This window comes from Gigantopelta aegis, chromosome 2 (assembly GCF_016097555.1).
Source record: "Gigantopelta aegis isolate Gae_Host chromosome 2, Gae_host_genome, whole genome shotgun sequence".
In the NCBI taxonomy this organism is placed as follows: domain Eukaryota; kingdom Metazoa; phylum Mollusca; class Gastropoda; order Neomphalida; family Peltospiridae; genus Gigantopelta; species Gigantopelta aegis.
In genome coordinates this window covers 48,456,160-48,478,380 of record NC_054700.1, presented here as the reverse complement: position 1 = coordinate 48,478,380, position 22,221 = coordinate 48,456,160, and the positions used below count along the sequence as shown (strand labels likewise).

Sequence of the window (22,221 nt, the reverse complement as noted above, 5' to 3'; positions counted from 1 at the left end):
CCCATCCGACCACGAGTTAGATCGGCCTTTTATCAGTCGTGTTGATTTTAGGATCGCAAGATGATGATGTTAACTATACACTTTGAGACCTCGACTAAACGTGCACTAATGTATCTGTTATGACCTGCAGTAAGGAAGTAAATATCTAATGAAGAGGGCAGAAATTTACACGCTATATTTTGTAAACAGTGTTTTGTGCATAACATGTGAGTGTATGTGTGCATGCATGCAAGGAAGAAATGTTTTATTTAACGATGCACTCAACGCATTTTTATTTTATGGATGTATGGCTTCAGACATATGGTTAAGGACCACAGATAATGAAAGATTAAACACACTGTTGCCATTTCCAGGTTACTCTTCCTTTTTGTTTTATTAGCAGTAAGGAATTTTTTTATATGCACCATCCCACGGACAGGATGGTACATACCACAGCCTTTGTTATACCAGTTGCGGAGTACTGGCTGGACCTAGAAATAATCCCATTAGCCCCAGCTGTATGCATGTATGTGCATATGAACAAGTTTGTTTTGTTTTACGACACCACTAGAGCAGACTGGTTTATTAATCATTGGCTATTGGATAATTCTAACACATAGTCATCAGAGGAAACCCGCTACATTTTTCCTAATGCAGCAAGGGATTTTTTTTATGCACTTTCCCACAGATAGGAAAGCACATACCACAGCCTTTTGTCCAGTTGTGGTGCAATGGTTGGAATAAGAAAACAAAAACACAATCAGAAGAATGGATCGTATGTGTATATGAGTGCATACATATTTGTGTAATAGTGCTGGTTTAACCCCTGCAATTGCCCACTTGTTTGCATTGGACCATATTCATGTGGGGGTTTTTCAATGGCATGTTGTTGTTGTTTTTTTCCGTGGACATTTTCTTAATTAGTGGGGTTGTGGTTTCTCACTACTTCATCACATGTCTGTCTATTTGTCAGCTAATTTTAAAAGGACATACCCTAGTTTTTAAACACTAAGGCATATTTTTTACTATTAGATAACTGAAAGCATACTTTACTTAGATTTTATTGTTTAGATTATCCATTTCCTCACATTTGACGTGTTTTTGGTCATCCTGGTGTTTTTAATATATTTTAAAAACACACGTGCGTCACAGAAGTACATGTAACAGTTATGGGGTCGAGTTTTAGTCTATTTTTAGAGGGTATTTTACCATTTCAAAGTCACAGACTCGTGTTTAACTCAGTTCTAACTTTATCCAAATGTGTTACAGGTTTGTAGATTAACTAAACTTAGTGCTAATTTTCACGGGTTGAAACTAGGGTCTGTCCCTTTAAGTTACATAAAAGGGCGTGATCTAGCTTGTTTCGTAGAGCGCTTACATGAGGGGCTTGTGTCATATAGGATTCAATCACCTCAGTACACCAGTTCTCTGATTACTTTTCACCATCCCAACCAGAGTCCCCTGACTAGTATATCAAAGGCCAAGGTATGTGCTGTCATGTCTATGGAAAAGTGAATATAAAAGATCCCTTGCTACTAATGAAAAAAAATGTAGCAGGTTTCTTCTGAGACTGCATGTCAAAAATGACCAAATGTTTGATATATCCAATGTGCTCTAGTAGTGTCGTTAACTTAGTTTACTCTTTTCTTGTTAATATCAGGCAGAAATTGTGTGTAAACTTTATCAACATTGATCTCCACATCACTGATGCATTTATCTTATTTTGACACCCAATAGCCGATGTATTTTGTTGTGCTGAAGGGACAGACCCTAAGGCATATTTTTCACTTAGACCCTAGTTTCAACCCGTGAAAACGGACACTAAGTTTGGTTAATTTACAAACCTTTAACAAATTTGGTTATAACAGAATGAAACAAAAGTCTGTGATGTTGAAATAGCCTTGAAAGTAGACTAAACCGCAATTCCATAACTGTTACTTCTCAGACGCATGTGCATTTAAAAAAAAAAATTAAAAATGCATTTTGTGGTGTTAGAAACACCAGGATGACCAGAAACACTTCAGTTGTATGGAAATGAATAATCTAAACAATAAAATATAAGCAATGTTTGATTTCATTGATCATAAACGGCTCTAATAGTGAAAAATATGCCGTAGTGTTTAAAAACTAGGGTATGTCCCTTTAAAGATTCATTCAGTTTTACAAATATACACATACACTTATGGATCTTATATATACGACCTATTACAAGGATACACTTATGGATCTTATATATACGACCTATTACAAGGATGTACACAGAGTATGGTGGTATAAACGGGGGCAAGAATGACCCATCACTTTTACATGATTGATCGCGATCGTGGGATACCGAACAATTTTCAATCTGATATCGAAAACGTAATAACGTTTGGCACAAATTTATGGATCATCACATTTCATATCGAAGACGAAGCACCGTGGCATGATGCTCATTTTTGTGGCATGGCCGATTGGACGTGGGAGCGACAGGGTGATTACCAGCCCTGTCGAGGGTCAATTGATCGTTCCGACGACACCGTTATTAAACACGGGGGACACCCATGGCGGCGGGGGGAGGATGTGCCCTCTCAAACACAGAAACCACAGACCATCGACAATAAGAAGACCACATGATTTTACCACCTTTACCCTCAATAACATGACACCTTTTTACTGGCCACAAGACCTTCCTTGATCACTTTTTCCCCCTTTTTTTCTTTTTAATCTTCCTTCATTAATTTACCCCTGACTCTAAGCAGAATGTCGTACATGAACCTTTTTTCTGTTCAAAAGTTAATGTAGTGGCAACGGCATTTAATTAAAATCTGATGTCAAACAGCGATGACAAAAAGCTATGAGTGTTTTGCAGAAGAATAAAAAAAAAATGATAATCATTTGTAGGATGGGCAGCTGGTTGAGTTTTCGAGCAGTTTCATCGGCAATGAAAAATGAAATTGAATCATAATTCCTCTTCAAAATGGGTCCCGAGAAAACACTAATTAATGTGTTCTGCTCAGACCTCGAAAGCCAGCGTAAAATGAAATTTCATTATCCGCCATCTGTACTTAACACTGGAACAAAAGGTTGTTTGGCTTTTGTGGTGGTGGTTTTGTTCTTTCTTTCTTTCTTTCTCAAAACATCTCTATATTTATATAGTTGTAGTTGTTGTCGGCTTTTTGTGTGGAGTAATCACATTTTGATGTTTCTGTTTGTAATTAAAAATGTACACATGAAAAATATTACATCTTTTTTTATATGTTCAAATATTTTTCTTACTGGTCTTAATAATACATTTCTAAAAATATTTTTTATTTTTAATATGTAGGTTTACATGTTCCATATTCATACTTTGTTGTATGATTTTTCTGCAGTCAATTAATCAAGCTGAATAAATAAATATCTAGGTATGTAAAGTTATTGATCAAAGCTTTATAAGTCTGTGTACATTTTAAGTTTAATATTTGACAGCTTCAGTTAGGTCACAATTTAATATCCCATAGACAACAGTAGTAACATACATGGCTAAAATTGAGGGTTAAGCTGCTCTTTTCAGAAATAATGGGTAGAGTCTATGACTACCCTAGTTCCACACTAAAATTGTCACTTGTTCTGTGTTACATTTATCACCAATGACAGGACTTAACTGCTAACTGCTCCATTAAAAGTTAGGTGCAACTCAAACTTAGACCCAGCCGGAGGTTATTTGCTTTAATACATACATATTTCTATTCCATAAATTGGTTTTAATTTGTATTTTTAGTAGCGAACATTAAATTTGACTTTATTCAGAGGGATATTGTAGGTACCGTAGACCACACTATATATCATATCTAATAGTATCAGCACAATATGCCTGCTTTAGGAAATAGGTATTCACAAAAGAAAATTTGAAATGGAAAATTGTCTTTCCAAAGTTCCATTTGATAACTTGCAAGTACGTTAAGTACTATAGAATTTAATTAAGGATTGTCTGTTATTTCTTTTATGTTCACCGGGGTATGAACAAAAATTAATAATCTACAAAAATGTGTGAATCAGTGATGCAGTTCACACAAATTTGTGGATGATTTTTTTTGGTTTTGTTGATACCCAGATGAAGGTAAAATAAATAACAGACAATACTTATAATTAAATTTGAAACATACTTATTAACACTAAAAGTTTTTTTTTTTTTTTTTTTTTTTTTTTTCTAAACAATAATGCTCAATAAGACAAAGCACCAATATAAAGTGACGTCAAAAGATATGACGTTTTTTGATGATGTTATTGTTACATTCATCGAGAAATGAACAAACTAACATTGTTACTGTTGGACCAATGGGATGACGTTAAATTGAATTGAGTGTAACAGAAATGTAATTATATTACCCTGTCTTTTTAAGTAGTTTGTTATTATTACCATATTATATTAACAAGTACAGTAATGCTGTCACTTCAAAGTGAGAAGATACAGCCAAATGACTCAGTTTGTACAGAGTTTTTGTGGTTGGGTGAGCATGTTATGGTAAAATGAGGAAAGTTTGACTGCAGGTTCACATAATTCTATCCAATTCACATTGAATAAGTTCAGCATCTATGCCTGCTATAGTGCATAATCATTTGATCCATACTTGTGTGCTGTTGGTATTTAGATCAAGACCTCAATTTGGAGTTAATTCCCTTGCTAATAAACGCATGAATGGGTTTTTTTATAAAACTTGTTCCAAAATTAGTGAAAAAAACTATAACAAAATTTTAAATAACCACATAAATATCTTGGTTGAAATATTGAGTAAGGCTGCATGTACAGTGGTTATCACAAAATGATTTAAATTCCCTTAATGTGATTGTTATAAACCAATTATATATACTGGTATGTGAAGTTACTTTTTAAAAAAGCCCACAAAGCTTTGGGGGGTTTTAAATAATAATACATGTAATAATACATTTTATTTCAAATCAGTGATTCATGAAACATACATAATTATATATCACATACAAAAACAATTACGCAGTATACAGTAGCTTGTGCCAGCAATTTACACATAGGGATTTGACGTACACACTTGTACACTGCAGGTCACCTATGGTGTTGGTGTGTACATCAAATCTGTATATACCTGAGGTGGGCAAGTAGGTTATTTGAGGTTGCTTCGATTCTGCTTTTCAGCTAATATGCTGTTAAGCGAAGTAAAGAGCCAAAGTTTTTTTAGTCGATGACTAACAAACATCTTGCTGGCGCTGTACAGTCATTGTCCAAACATCCATCCATCGGTATGCATTTAAACAACAATCATTGTTGTTAATGGGGGCTGTGGGGAATGTGTTTTTTTTTGTGCAATCAAGATTTTATGGACTTAACAGGTTTTATCCTGCTATTCATTTGCACTGTTGTATTTTTCTGTACCAAAACTTTTCATTTCACTTGAGAGACAAACCTAGAACTGAATGCATCAGTAATTAGTGTTATGCAGTGGCGTAGCGTGGGTTGCCAGCATCCGGGGCAAGGCAAGTATTGCGTCCCCTAGCCAGTGGACCGTTGGCACTCCCCGAGTCCGTTCCACCAGAATTGTGCACCCAGGACAACTGTCCCGGTGGCCCTGCCCACTCTACGCCACTGGTGTTACGACGTATTGCCATAACCTGTACATTAACACATATTCAATTTGATTACTCCAAAGTATAAAAATCAGAAGGGATGTATCAAGTTCATTGAGCAATTTAGCAATATTTTATATTAAAGTTAACTAATTCTGATTTTTTGTTTTTTACAAGTTTACCTGATGTCTTTGGGAAAAGTTTTGTTGGTGCTCATTTACAGAAACTTTGCCAATTCCATAAACAGATTAGATTTTAAAACACCAAGAAACCCACCCCAAAAATAATAATAATTAAAAAACCACCACCAAAAAAAACAAAACAAAACAAATTCCAAACAAAAAAAATCAGGGTTATGAAAAAAGTATTTTTTATTTATTTGTTTCATTTTGTTTTGGAGTTTTTTGAGATTGGAGGGTGGGAGGACAGAGGGATTGCTAATAAAAGTCCGACTTCAATCACTGCTGTATTAAACAGTGAGAAACGCAGGCAAATATAAGTCTGACTTCAATCACTGCTGTATTAAACAGTGAGAAACGCAGGCAAATATAAGTCTGACTTCAATCACTGCTGTATTAAACAGTGAGAAACGCAGGCAAATATAAGTCTGACTTCAATCACTGCTGTATTAAACAGTGAGAAACGCAGGCAAATATAAGTCTGACTTCAATCACTGCTGTATTAAACAGTGAGAAACGCAGGCAAATATAAGTCGGACTTCAATCACTGCTGTATTAAACAGTGAGAAACGCAGGCAAACCGACTTCAATCACTGCTGTAAATAAACAGTGAGAAACGCAGGCAAATATAAGTCCGACTTCAATCACTGCTGTATTAAACAGTGAGAAACGCAGGCAAATATAAGTCCGACTTCAATCACTGCTGTATTAAACAGTGAGAAACGCAGGCAAATATAAGTCCGACTTCAATCACTGCTGTATTAAACAGTGAGAAACGCAGGCAAATATAAGGTCTGAAAATGAATGGGCATAAATTGCAGCCAGAGTTTAAAAGGTGAGACATTACAGCAACGTTTTATTGTTTTTTTATACGGATGAGATTTTGTGAGTGTTCTGTCGGATTCTTCATTTCATTCAGACGGGATCGTTAAGCAGAACTCGTTTAGCATGCTCTCCCAGTGTGTAAAGAAATGGCCTCATCTGGCCCGAGAATATCGCAAATTGCAATCGATGTCGCATTATTTCCTTCCATAAAGTAGGGAGCACCACTGATTACTGTAAAAACATTTTCGTGTCTGTGTCGAGATTTGCTGCCGTTTGATGACAGGCGCTGTATATCGTGAATAACATTGCCGTGTCGGACCTCGCAACCCGTTTTTATCCTCGGAGATAATCAAAAGTGCAGATTTTTGCTTGGCTTCCATTTCGGAGGTTGTGTCAATCACGCGAAAGCCAGAATAGCAATTAGCTCCCACCGCCCGCTAGATGGCGCTGCCTGATCCTTCATCACCTCGTGTGCCCCGATTTATTGTTTGGATATGACAAGAGTCCTGATCCTGTTACCCGAGTAATTCAGGGTTGACTGTCGGAGCTCATATATGCGTTGACCCAAAGATATTACGGCCTGCCCTTCTAGCTGCCAGGCAGAATGTTGTCATGAAAGCAAAGCCCAATATTTCATCCGGGATTTCGTCAATATTGCCACGATTCAGTGCGCACAAACATGAAGTTTAATTTTGATCTGGATGCCGCAGATTTGGGGTCCGACAAGATATTTGATCACGGCCCAAGGCCACGAACCTATTGCCATAATCTATCGAATTGCAATACGAGTCAAGATTGTTGTCAAAGGAAATGTCAAGGGTGATGGACCGCGACCATTTTGCATGGAAAACTTGTAAATGAAATTTCTACCAAATTTCCTTCCTTTTTCCAATGGAATATAACTCAGACCCGGCTTTATGCTTGGTGCAAAATAATGCAATTTATTATTTTAGAACTCGGAGAAAATTAGTTTTCGCGAACCACTGAATGTACGTGTTATTTTTTTTTCATCTCTTTTTACTTTTTTTATGGATCTTATTGAAATGCGTCTAAAGCGATAATGTAGAAATATTTTTCTGCAGTACTGTATGGTGTTATTCCTAGAAGACTTTTACGATTTAAAACATGGGCTGTTTGAATTTTTTTTTTTTTTTTTAATTGAAATGCATTTGAATAAATGGAAATGTGTCATCTTTATTTTAACTCAACCATCAGCTGTTTGGCAAGTTTTCAAGAAACAGTATACAGGTGTATTATACCGTTGGATGTAGAGATTAATGTAATGGTTGATGTAAACTATTAAATTCTATGTGTCTACCAGTATTTGAAATAAAATAGAAAAGCCAATTGCAATTGTAAACTAGATAATCTCTGTTTCTTTCTCTATAACCCAATAGCCGATGTGTTTTTCATGCTGGGGTGTTGTTAACAATTCATCCATTCTATCTTTCATTCAATCATTCATTCATGCAAGGGGCGAGACGTAGGCCAGTGGTAAAGTATTCACTTTATGCGCGGTCGGTCTAGGATCGATCCCAGTCGGCGGACCTATTGGGCTATTTCCTGTTCTAGCCAGTGCTCTACAAATGGTGTAACAAAGGCCGTGGTATGTACTATCCTGTCTGTGGGATGGTGCATATAAAAGATCCCTTGCTGCTAATCAAAAAGCATAGCCTATGAAGTGGCGACAACGGGTTTCCTCTCTCAATATTTGTGTGGTACTTAACCATATGTCTGATGCCATATAACCGTAAATAAAATGTGTTGAGTGTGTCGTTAAATAAAACATTTCCTTCATACATGCTGGGGTGTTGTTCATTCATTTGTTCATTCATTCATTCACAGGCCCCAGAAACTTGTGAGAATGATTGTTTCATTTGTGCATCGCTCACACAAATGTATTTTTCATTTACACATTAAATTAAGGACTTTTAACAAAACAATAATGGTTGACCTGAATGTGTTCTTGCACATCTAATAAATGGGTTACGCAAACCTTTTCAATTGTCAGATGCCTCATTCATTCATTCATTCATTCATTCATTCTATCATTCATTCATTCATTCATTCTATCATTCATTCATTCTATCATTCATTCATTCTATCATTCATTCATTCATTCATTCATTCATTCATTCATTCTATCATTCATTCATTCATTCTATCATTCATTCATTCATTCATTCATTCATTCTATCATTCATTCATTCTATCATTCATTCATTCTATCATTCATTCATTCATTCTATCATTCATTCATTCATTCATTCATTCATTCATTCCTCCCTCTACAAAGCCTAGATACTAATGTAGACAATGATGGATATTTTTGGCGATAGGTTTCTAGAATATGTTCTAGGACTCCACCCCATCCCACTCTGTTGTAATCAGCTGATGTTAATGAATATTAATTTGTCTAAATTAGTTAAAGGCAAGGTCACAAACCTCTTGACATATTAAACGGTCCCACAAAATTTACCTCAAAATGTATACATGTCCTTACAAAAACGGTGGTTTATTCAACCCACCATGGTAGAGTTTATTATTACACATATATTAATTACTTTGTACTGCTGAAAAATGAAAACCATGACTGAAATACAAAAATAAGCTAGGGCAATTTTGATGAATCGGCTGAAGAAGGTATGGAGTGTATCATATGTTTAATGACACCCCAACCCCATGTTAACCCTAACTCAAACACTTGGCCTACAGAAAGATTAATTAAAAAATGTTTTAGGTGTTTGTGTGTATGTGTGGTGTGTGTGTGTGTGTGTGTGTCTGTATATATTGTGTCTTCTCTGTGTGTGTGTGTGTGTGTGTGTGTGTGTGTGTGTGTGTGTGTGTGTGTGTGTGTGTGTGTCCATGTATATGTCTCTATTTTTTTTCATCTTTTTTTTTTTTCATTTGTAGCCTCAAGAAATAATCCCCACATGTGGCAGTGGCGATATACTAACCTCTGGTGGTGGTGTTGTCAGACTGTTTCACTGAATATTCCATGAATGAATAACACTAAATGCACTTGTATTTACAGACCGGCGTCGTAGTTAGGCCATTGGTCTACAAGCTGGTAGGTACTGGGTTCGGATCCCAGTCGAGGCATGGGATTTTTAATCCAGATACCAACTCCAAACCCTGAGTGAGTGCTCCGCAAGGCTCAGTGGGTAGGTGTAAACCACTTGCACTGACCAGTGATCCATAACTGGTTTAACAAAGGCTATGGTTTGTGCTATCCTGCCTGTGGGAAGCGCAAATAAAAGATCCCTTGCTGCTAATCGGAAAGAGTAGCCTATGTAGTGGCGACAGTGGGTTTCCTCTCAAAAAAATATCTGTGTGGTCCATAACCATATGTCTGATGCCATATAACCGTAAATAAAATGCGTTGAGTGTGCGTCGTTAAATAAAACATTTCTTTCTTTGTATTTACAGATTCCAACGAGATTTTGGTTTGGGGCAATGGAAACAGTGGACAGTGAGTATTTAGATATTTAATGAACAGTGTCTTAATGGTCCTACATCCTGCCATTCCACAATTACCATGTATATACAGTGTCTTAATGGTCCTACATCCTGCCATTCCACAATTACCATGTATATACAGTGTCTTAATGGTCCTACATCCTGCCTTTCCACAATTACCATGTATATACAGTGTCTTAATGGTCCTACATCCTGCCTTTCCACAATTACCATGTATATACAGTGTCTTAATGGTCCTACATCCTGCCTTTCCACAATTACCATGTATATACAGTGTCTTAATGGTCCTACATCCTGCCTTTCCACAATTACCATGTATATACAGTGTCTTAATGGTCCTACATCCTGCCTTTCCACAATTACCATGTATATACAGTGTCTTAATGGTCCTACATCCTGTCTTTCCACAATTACCATGTATATACAGTGTCTTAATGGTCCTACATCCTGCCATTCCATAATTACCATATATATACACAAAAGTCCTGTATTTGTTTATTTACATTTCGTAGTTTGACTTATTTGTAAATTTTCACATAAACTTAACGACAAAAGAAACAGAGTTGTACGTTAATAAGTATGAATCCCATTTGGTTTTGTGTCAATGTCTTGTGAACATGTAAGGCCCATTTTGACATTTATTTACAGTTAATAAGTATGAATCCCGTTTGTTTTTGTGTCAATGTCTTGTGAACATGTAAGGCCCATTTTGACATTTATTTACAGTTAATAAGTATGAATCCCGTTTGTTTTTGTGTCAATGTCTTGTGAACATGTAAGGCCCATTTTGACATTTATTTACAGTTAATAAGTATGAATCCTGTTTGTTTTTGTGTCAATGTCTTGTGAACATTTAAGGCCCATTTTGACATTTATTTACAGACATATGGTTAAGGACCACACAGATATAGACATAAACCTGCTGCTGCCACTTCATGGGCTACTCTTTTTGATTAGCAGCAAGGGATTTTTTGCATTCACCATCCCACAGACAGAATAGTACATACCACAGCCTTTGTTACACCAGTTGTGGAGCACTTGCTGGAACGAGAAATAGCCCAATGGGCCCACCAAGGGGGGTCGATCCCAAACTGACGGCACATCAAGCGAGCGCTTTACCACTGGGCTACATCCCTCCCCACGCGGTTTGGATGTTCTATACATGTCATCACAACATTAATGCATGACTACAATCAGTTATGTCATCATCTGGGAATTGAGAAGTCACTAGATTGGTGCCTGAATGAGATACTAGTAGAGTCGAGTATAGGGCACCGAGTGTCATGTTAAATGCACTGTCTTCAGTTTGCAGCCATTCTAAGATGATTCTAACTAACAGTCTTTCTGGCAACTAAAATTACACATCGTTTATCCAATGTGCTTGTGGTCATGTTCTAATGTTTGTAGCAGTTATTTTTCATGTTACTTTATATTATATTTATATTATATTTTACATACAAAATGATTGCAAGGTAAAATCTGATTTGAGCGTATATAAACATTAGGGTGACAACAAACACCTTGTTTTGTAATGTTAGTCATTAAATGTGCTCTGTATGTTGTAAAGATGTTACTGTGGCAGCAAACTTGGGATAGTGCCTTTAAATACTAATATAAGTAATCATATAAGGTGTACATAGACAAAACTACATATATGTGGTTTTCTGATTTCTGTATTCCACGAGTGTATTTCCTGCAGGAAACCCCGATGCCGCAGGCAGAGGGGTTTCCGGTAGGAAATACACGAGTGGAATACAGAAATAAGAAAACCACATATATGTAGTTTTGTATTTATTACATACCCTAAATTGGATTTTTTTTTCAAAATAATAATTTAGAAATTGTAACACTGCTAGCTAATGACAGGGATTTCTAAATTTACACAACTAGGTCAGCTGTGTTACTACGCAGAACGACGAACCACCAATTATTACACATAGGAATATAGTTCTATTTAAACAATAAACAGAAATAAGAAAGAACGAGTGAAAAGTTACCTATAATTTTAATGATATTGTTTGAAATGCCTTTTAAAGACAATGTAATAGCTAAAATTCACGAACAATATAATATTTAATTTGCTCGTAATACGTCAGAAAACCTTCAGCGTGCCAGTTTTATCAACGAAGAAAAATGTCAAGAATTGTTCACTCAGTGTCTGAGTCGTCATCGGTGTGTTTTCATTTATTGATGTTCATGGAATTATTCGTTGCTGAAAAGTTTAAGTTTATATTAAGTGTGCCTCCATAAATCATCGCTCCACTGAATAATCCGGTTGACAGTTCATTCAAGTTTTTTACGTGAGGAGACGGCATTGTTGCTAAAGTCAACGACAGTCACTTTTCGCACCCTTGTTTTGGCTTCGTACACAATAAATGTAGCATATCTTACCGTAACTTCACTAGAAATCCATATTTTGTAAAAGGTGCAATTTTTTAATCACAAGATTTTGTTCAAAGACATCCAGGTGCATTAGTAATGTTAAGAAAAAAAAAAATTCTATAGCAATTTTACATTGGAAAATTTCCAAAAAGGAAACGTCATGTACCCAGTTTATGGTTATTGTAAGGAGATGCAAAGTGACGTCATTGGAATACTGACGTCATTTAAATTCAAAATTAGCTGTATTATTACAATACTGCGCCACATTAAAATAAAAACTAGTCTACTAACCTTGACCCCTGTCAAATTCCTATAATAAGCAGACAACGCTGTTTACAGGTCGGTATTTATTTATTTTTTTCATAATTCTGGACAAAATATTAATTTGAAGTTTTGAAAGATGAAAGAAAAAACGTACCTTTTGTCAAATATATCATATCACAAAATTACGGTTGGAGATGTTTTATTTATTCAAAAAGAATAAGAATTGTGTACGATGTAACGAAACCAAAACAAGGGTCCAAAAAGTGACTGTCGTCGACCTTAGGCCTAACTATCGTGGATTAAAAGCTCGTTGGTTAGTAGTGTTCCCGTCTCAAGTTTTGGTATCGCGTTCATTAAATTGTAAATATTTGTCACCGTTTTCGTCTGTTTTTAGTTTAAATTTTCCACAAAATAACATTTTAAACAAACCAAGCACAAACTTTGTTTACATATCGCGAAGGGCATTCCCGGTAACCATGTGCTATAAATAGTAGCGTTGAATACGGTATAGTTCCGGCAGTTGAGTTGAATACGGAAAGTTGTATTCAATTCTTGTATTCAGAGCTGTATTTATATAGTAAGATTTAATGGGTATGTAATAAATGTATAACACCAAATAAAATCCCATAGACGACTATAGTAACATATTGGGCTATAACTGTTACATGCAATGTATCAATCAACATACACAAAACATATATAAATGCTAGAACACCTCACCCTTGAAATAAATCACAGAAAATGAGGGGGGTCAAGCTGCTAGTTTCTGAGATAACAGGAAGCGTCCTTCACAACTGCAGTCCCGCACAAAAATTGACAAGCTTATTTTTAAAGACATCCCACCTATCTTTCAAGCGTCACATTACGTGGTACACTAACACTGGTTCAAATCAAATCACAGCAAAAGGTTTTGGTCACATAAAACAACACTTTATTACAAGTCCTGTCACATATGTCACCAATGGCATTCGAGGAACCATGAAGTGCTGTATCAAAAGAAGGGTGTACCTCAAATTTTACCTGGATGAGATGCTATTTGGTAGACTACTACCTATACATATATATATATATACAAACACACACACACACACACACACACACACACACACATACATACATGTATATAAGGGGGTGGGACATGGCCCAGTGGTAAAGTGCTTGCCTGATGCACAGTCGGTCTAGGATCGATCCCCGTCGGTGGACCCATTGAGTTATTTCTTGTTACAACCAGTGCACCACAACTCGTATATCAAAAGCTGTGGTATGTGCTATCCTGTCTGTGAGATGGTGTATATAAAGGATCTCTTACTACTAATGAAACAAAATGTAACAGGTTGTCTCGCTAAGACTATGTGTCAAAGTTACCAAATGTTTGACATCCAGTAGCCGATGAAGTTAATAAATCATTGTGCTCTAGTGGTGTCGTTAAAAAACCTAAACAACTTTAATACAATCTTAAGCACCTTGTTCATTATGGGATGGTACATATAAAAGATCCTTCGTTACTAATGGAAAAAAAATGTAGCGACATTCAAGAGCAGATGATTAATAAATCAATGTGCTCTAGTGGTGTCATTAAACAAAACAAACTACAGTGAAACCTCTCAAAACCGGACCCTCTGTAAACCGGAATTCCCCCTAAACCGGACATTTTTCATGGTCCGTTTTTTTAAATCAGTACAGAACTTGACCTCTCTAAACCGAATACCTCTTAAAACCAGATATTTTACTTGGTCCCGAGGGTGTCCGGTTTAGAGGGGTTTCACTGTACTTGTTTTTGTTCATGTATATGAAGCTAATCACAAGGAGTTTAAAGCTTACATTTAAAACACTAACAAACACATGCCTCTCTGTGTAGCGCAGTGAATTAAAGCCAAGTAACAGATCAATGCTTCATACACAAGTAGCTGTACAAATTAACATTTTGTTTTCTTACAATTCCGATAATTGCCTTGCCGCGGATCAGTGGGCAATCTGCCGTGGAGGGAGAGTGCCGTGTCGATCGTATTGATACTCTGCAGTCTGGCAGAAACAATTCTCATCCCCTATCAGCGATCAATCAGATTTTTTCAAGGGGATTACTTAAACATGAGAAGCTGCAATTGACATTTAGTGTCGTAATCTGGTCGGATTACAACTTATGGATCGACAGTCTGTATCGGCGGTCCCGATCTTCTGACCAATTTGACAAACATCGAAGAGGTGTCAGCGTTTGATGATGGATTTATTAAGCATATGTACACGGGGCATTAGGAACATAACGCCATTTGTCACCGTCGCATGGCAGTGATCAATGCAACATCAAAAACATAACTCTGTTTCTATTACGGAGGCTAATGGTAATCACGGCTTATCAGTCTCGGGGACATGGTGCCGAGATGCTCGGAACAGAACAGGTCAAGTCATAGGGTTTTCGGACCTCAATCTTGAATCTGGTGGCCTCTCGGGCTGCTGCAGGTTAGCAAGGGTTAACTGTGGAGCGCTGGGATGTCGAGCAGGGAGCAGGGTTTGAGACTGATGTTTTGTCAGATCCGTAATTAACCGGGCCTCGCCTCTGTGCAATCACAAATCGCGCTACATGATCCCGTACATGACCTATGTCTGCCCGTGTCTTACCTCCCCATTGAAGAGCCGTTTCAACAAACACCCAAACTAGATTGGATTGGCAATTACGATTGTGTCGTGATCATCTCCTTTTACATCTCGTAGAGCTCTTCCTGCTGGGAGCAGACCACAGCGCTGTCTGGCTTTTCTCAGATGGGTTTACAGCCACTGCAATAAAACTGACCCTGTCTGCACCACAACGACCAGCCAGTGGTCTGTATATCTCCGGCAGAAATATTACTGCCGCACACACAGATTAATTAGAGTACAATGAGGAAGGACACAGGCCCCCAGGTGCAGGCTGTAACCTAATAAAAAGCTGACACAGAGTCCATAAAAAAATAATCTCTCTGACGAGTTTGATGTTGTACGAATCACCAGGGAACGCGTGCCGACCATTTGCAATCAAATGGAATTAATGTAATAGAAGTTTTTCCTTCCCTGAACCTGCCTCGTCAGGGTCTCCTGGGTCGAGACTCCGGTCTTTTTGCGGTCACCGACTACTTACCCCTTGATTACCACACCGTGCCAGGTGCCGGCCCGTCATGGCTCTTCGGTGTCAGAGGAGAGAAATTGTTTTTAGAAGCCACTCACAAAAAATCTCTAGGGTCCGTTCTTCAGCCAATCTCAATTCAACTGTCTGCATTAGTTCATGGTTGGGGTTTTTTAATTTGTTTTTTCCTTTCTGTTTTTTTTTTTTTTTTCCTCCCCGTCCAACTTGATTGTCTATCGCTTTAACATTTGATGTTGTAGTAATTTGGTTGTCGTGTTTATCCAGACAAAAAACATTTTGCTGGCCTTAATGGCTTAAATGGTGGGTAATCGGGCAGAAACGCTGCCACCAGATGGGAGGTGGTGTTCCAGAAGCCAGGACAGTTTCCTAATTGGGATAAATGCAGCTATCGCGGTGGAGGTGGGCAGGGGAGGGAGGATTGTCAGTTAATTGGGGGAAATCACTTGGAAGAAATGGTTTTGTCTGTTAGCTGTTGGTTCATTGCTCGGTGGACTTCATGATCAACTACAAATAGTTGAGATGTTTTTGTGATTGTAAACGAAGATTGGACAGTTAGGTTTTCGTTCACTGTGTGTACACAACAGAAGTGTATGATAAACTCTCTAGAATTTTTTTACAGTTTTTAAAAATTAACTGATAGTGAATTCCAAAAGAAACACAAATACAGTTTTCAACTGTAAATTTAGTTATTTTTTAACAACGGAAGGAAGGAAATGTTTTATTTAATGAAGAAAGGAAATGTTTTATTTAATGAAGAAAGGAAATGTTTTATTTAACAAAGAAAGGAAATGTTTCATTTAACGACACACTCAACACATTTTATTTATGATTATATGGCATCAGACGTATGGTTGAGGACCACACAGATATTGGGGGAGGAAACCCGCTGTCACCACTACATGGACTACTCTTTTTTCTATTGGCAGCAAGGGATATTTTATATCCACCATCCCATAGACAGGATAGCACATACCACGGCCTTTGGTGTACCAATCGTGGTGCACTGGCTAGAGCGAGAAATAGCCCAATGGGCCCACTGACGAGGATCAATCCCAAACCGACCGTGCATCAAGTGAGCGCTTTACCACTGGGCTACGTCTCGCCCCTTTTTAACAAGGGATTAACACACGTGTTATATTAAGATTGAGGAGAATTTCAGGTTCATATACCATTTATCATTTCACAGAATTCAGCGCTCGCCTGATGTGTGATCGATCTAGGATCGATTCCTGTCGGTGGGCCCATTGGGCTATTTCTCGTTCCAGCCAGTGCTCCACAACTGGTGTAACAAAGGCCATGGCATGTACTGTCCTGTCTATGGGATGGTGCATATAAAAGATCCCTTGCTTCTAATTTTAAAAAAGTAGCCCATGGAGTGGGGACAGCGGGTTTCCTCTCTCAATATATGTGTGGTTCTTAACCATAGGTCTGACCCCATATATCTGTAAATAAAATGTGTTAAGGACCACACAGATATTGAGAGAGGAAACCTGCTGTTGCCACTTCATAGGCTACTCTTTTTGGATAAGCAGCAAGGCATCTTTTATATACACCATCCCACAGACAGGATAGTACATACCACAACCTTTGTTGCACCAGTTGTAGATCACTGGCTGGAATGAGAAAACATAACACTGAAAGTTAACCATTAAGCCAGGATTAATGGGACAGACAGACATACATGTACTAGCATTACTTGTTAAAAGTAACTTGCAACAAATGAAAGACTAGCATAATATTGCTTGACTGCATTTTAATGAGGTGCCTGTTAACAGTACCAGTACAAGAAAATAACATTCATTCATTCATTCATTATTCTATTTATTTATGTACTTAATTATTTATTTATTTAATTAAATTACCTATTTTCAATATATATTTTTAATACTCACACACTCACACTGATATGTAGTGAAACCCCCAACATTCAGACCCTTAGTAAACCAGTATATACACATGTATATATATATAGACAATGAAACCCCCAAAATTCAGAACCTTAGTAAACCAGTATATACACATGTATATATATATATACAATGAAACCCCCAAAGTTCAGACCCTTAGTAAACCAGTATATACACATGTATATATATATATACAGTGAAACCCCAAAAATTCAGACCCTTAGTAAACCAGTATATACACATGTATATATATATATACAATGAAACCCCCAAAATTCAGACCCTTAGTAAACCAGTATATACACATGTATATATATATATATACAGTGAAACCCCCAAAATTCAGACCCTTAGTAAACCAGTATATACACATGTGTGTATATATATATATATATATATATATATATATATATATATATATATATATATATATATATATATATATATATATATATACAGTGAAACCCCCAAAATTCAGACCCTTAGTAAACCAGTATATACACATGTATATATATATATAGAGTGAAACCTCTAAAAACCGAATCCTCTGTAAACCAGAATTCCCCCAAAACCAGACATTTTTCACTGTCCTTTTTTTAAAATCAGTATACAAATTAACCTCTCTAAACCGGATACCATTTAAAACCGGACATTTTTCACTGTCCTTTTTTAAAATTCAGTATAGAAATTAACCTCTCTAAACCGGATACCATTTAAAACCGGACATTTTTCACTGTCCTTTTTTAAAAATCAGTATAGAAATTAACCTCTCTAAACCGGATACCATTTAAAACCGGACATTTTTCACTGTCCTTTTTTAAAAATCAGTATAGAAATTAACCTCTCTAAACCGGATACCATTTAAAACCGGACATTTTTCACTGTCCTTTTTTTAAAATCAGTATAGAAATTAACCTCTCTAAACCGGATACCATTTAAAACCGGAAATTTTTCACTGTCCTTTTTTAAAAATCAGTATAGAAATTAACCTCTCTAAACCGGATACCATTTAAAACCAGACAGTTTTTTTGTTCTGAGTGTGTCTGGTTTAGAGGGGTTTCACTGTTTGTTTGTTTGTTTGTTTGTATGTATGTATCTATGTATGTATCTATGTATGTATATCTATCTGTGTATATCTATATATATATGTATATATTGTATGTATGTATGTATGTATATGTATATATTGTATATATGTATGTTTATATATGTATGTATGTGTTTTACAGACTTGGCTGTAATGGTAATGACACACTACTGGATGTATGTATGTATGTATGTTTATATATGTATGTATGTGTTTTACAGACTTGGCTGTAATGGTAATGACACACTACTGGATGTATGTATGTATGTTTATATATGTATGTATGTGTTTTACAGACTTGGCTGTAATGGTAATGACACACTACTGGATGTATGTATATATGTATGTTTATATATGTATGTATGTGTTTTACAGACTTGGCTGTAATGGTAATGACACACTACTGGATGTATGTGTGTATGTTTATATATGTATGTATGTGTTTTACAGATTTGGCTGTAATGGTAATGACACACTACTGGATGTATGTGTGTATGTTTATATATGTATGTATGTGTTTTACAGACTTGGCTGTAATGGTAATGACACACTACTGGATGTATGTGTGTATGTTTATATATGGATGTATGTGTTTTACAGACTTGGCTGTAATGGTAATGACACACTACTGGATGTATGTGTGTATGTTTATATATGGATGTATGTGTTTTACAGACTTGGCTGTAATGGTAATGACACACTACTGGATGTATGTATGTATGTTTATATATGTATGTATGTGTTTTACAGACTTGGCTGTAATGGTAATGACACACTACTGGATGTATGTGTGTATGTTTATATATGTATGTATGTGTTTTACAGACTTGGCTGTAATGGTAATGACACACTACTGGATGTATGTGTGTATGTTTATATATGTATGTATGTATGTGTTTTACAAACTTGGCTGTAATGGTAATGACACACTACTGGATGTATGTATGTATGTATGTTTATATATGTATGTATGTGTTTGACAGACTTGGCTGTAATGGTAATGACACACTACTGGAGCCCACTCACCTGACCCTGCCCTCCGAGCATGCTGCACTCACTCCTGTCAAAGGCGTGGCCTGTGGGGGACGGCACACCATGCTGTGGCTGGAAAACGGACATGTCTACGCTTTTGGCAATAACTTCTACGCCCAGCTTGGATACAACTTTAAAGAGATAAATTACAAAGAAAATAAGGTATACACACAGAGTTGCATGTTCAGTATTGTATTGCAGTTCGATCACTATGCAAGTTCTAAAACCTTAAATGCTAATTGCTAATAATAATGTTTTGAAACGTGTCAATATAAATATGATGTATGAAAGATTTAATTTGTCATCACTTGGTGGGGCAACACATAGCCCAGTGGTAAAGCGCTCGCTTGATGTGTGGTTGGTTTGAGATCGATCCCCGTCGGTGGGCCCATTGGGCTATTTTTCGCTTAAGCCAGTGCACCACAACTGGTACATCAAAGGCCGTGGTATGTGCTATCCTGTCTATGGGATGGTGCATATAAAAGATCCCTTGCTGCTAATCAATAAGAGTAGCCCATGAATTGGTGACAGCAGGTTTCCTCCTTCAATATCCGTGTGGTTCTGTGGATATGTCCGACACCATATAACCGTAAATAAAATGTGTTGAGTGCATCGTTAAAAAAACTTTTTCTTCTTTTCCTTCCTTCATCACTTGGACTTACAGTCAACTTAAAACATGCATTACTCTTCGACATTAATTAACTTCTTGTTAATTCAGTGGATGACTAAACTGACAGACAGCCCTGATTACTTATGTTATGCTGAAAGGTCCTCCATCTTGGTTTTGATATTTGTACCGGGTAGTTTCCATTAGTTGCCACATGTATAGTGAAAGCATTCAAAACCGACCAACATTTTTCACAGTCCCTCCACCAGACAAGAACAAAAAGTAGTTTGTGTTGCTTTACAATTTATTTTTAAATTAGTTTTTTAAAACATTTCCAAAGCTGGAGTTTTTATAAGTTGATCTGTTTGTGTTATTAATTTTTATTTCTTGTTTTCCAGCCTTGCCCCACATTGCTACAGTTCTTGATTTACCGACCAGTGATGAAGGTGTCGTGTGGTGACAAACACACTCTGTTTCTGTTTAAAGATGGAACTTTAGCAGCTATGGGGTATGTACTGACAATGGACTGTATGCACTTTAAAGGCATATTGTCACAGACAACTGACCTATTAAATGGCCTAACACAGTATTATGTGAAAGATATGTATTTGATTTGTCCCTAAATGTACTTTATTCAACAATATACATAACCATCATACTCCACTTACTAATGATATTTTGTAAAAAAAAATATTGAATTATGGCAATGGTCCATAATTTAAAAATTAGTATTGCCAAGAGGATTGACATGGATTTCACTTCATCATGGTTTAGTTAGGTGATTCGATAGCCAGATTTGATTTCCAAACATTGATATAATTTTCATTTATTATCCACTTTTGGAGAAATATGTCTTTAAACAGAAAGAGTTACAGTCACAGACCCTACTTTCAATCTGTGACAGATAGCACATACCACAGTCTTTGATATATCAGTCATAATGCATTGGCCGAAATGAAAACTAGCCCAATGGGCCCACAGACCAAGAAAAACAAATTGGTATAAAATATCGTAATAAATTTTACTATAGGCTTGTCAGTAATTTTGTTTAGATTTTTGAGCTTGTGTGAATGTTTAATTCTGCTGTACAAGAAATAATTAAAGTTGCTATCTCTATGCATATTTTATGATATTTAAGCATTTCTGAAATAGTCTTTAATGGTAGTTTGTTTTGTTTTTTGTTTTCTTTTAATGGTAGTTGATGAAAATAAATAACGGTAAGTTCGTGTGATGCCACTATTCCCTTTAATACTAATAACTGCCAACTACCAGCAGTGGAGTAGGAAGGTGCCAAAAAGTGTGGGAGGGGTGGGGAGCACACTTATATATTTACACACTTTTACACTATTATAAAGCAAATATAAACTGAAAAGTGCCCCCCCCCCCCCCCCCCACACACACACACACACTTCCTATGCCAGTGAGCAGTATGCCAATGTATCATTAAAGCAGCATTTCTTTTCTACCCATGTTTGTTTGTACTGTTACAGAAACAATGTTCATGGTCAGATCGGTGTGGGCACGTATCAGGAAGCAGTGGTGCCGAACTTCAACATATCTGTGGAGAAACCGGTGAAAGACATTGCGTGTGGCGCCAACCACAACATAGCCATATCGGGTAAGAGTTAGCCACTGTCTTTGGAAGGAAGGAAGGAAAGAAAGGAATGTTTTATTTAACAATGCACTCAACACATTTTTATTTACTGTTATATGGCGTCAGACATATGGTTAAGAACCACACAGATATAGAGAGGAAACCGGCTGTCGCCACTTCATGGGCTGTTTTCGATTAGCAACAAGTG

General features: G+C 36.7%; 1 protein-coding gene across 4 annotated transcripts in view; it reads left to right on the top strand.

The window, feature by feature from the left end:
* LOC121386554 overlaps nt 1–22,221 on the top strand; it is a 204,627-nt gene that overhangs the window by 47,468 nt on the left and 134,938 nt on the right. For all 4 annotated transcript variants that reach the window (XM_041517505.1, XM_041517497.1, XM_041517513.1 and 1 more), the window contains 4 exons: nt 9,972–10,014; nt 19,764–19,974; nt 20,818–20,927; nt 21,910–22,037. In XM_041517505.1, coding sequence (XP_041373439.1) covers nt 9,972–10,014; nt 19,764–19,974; nt 20,818–20,927; nt 21,910–22,037 — 492 coding nt within the window. The remainder of the gene's footprint in view (nt 1–9,971; nt 10,015–19,763; nt 19,975–20,817; nt 20,928–21,909; nt 22,038–22,221) is intronic.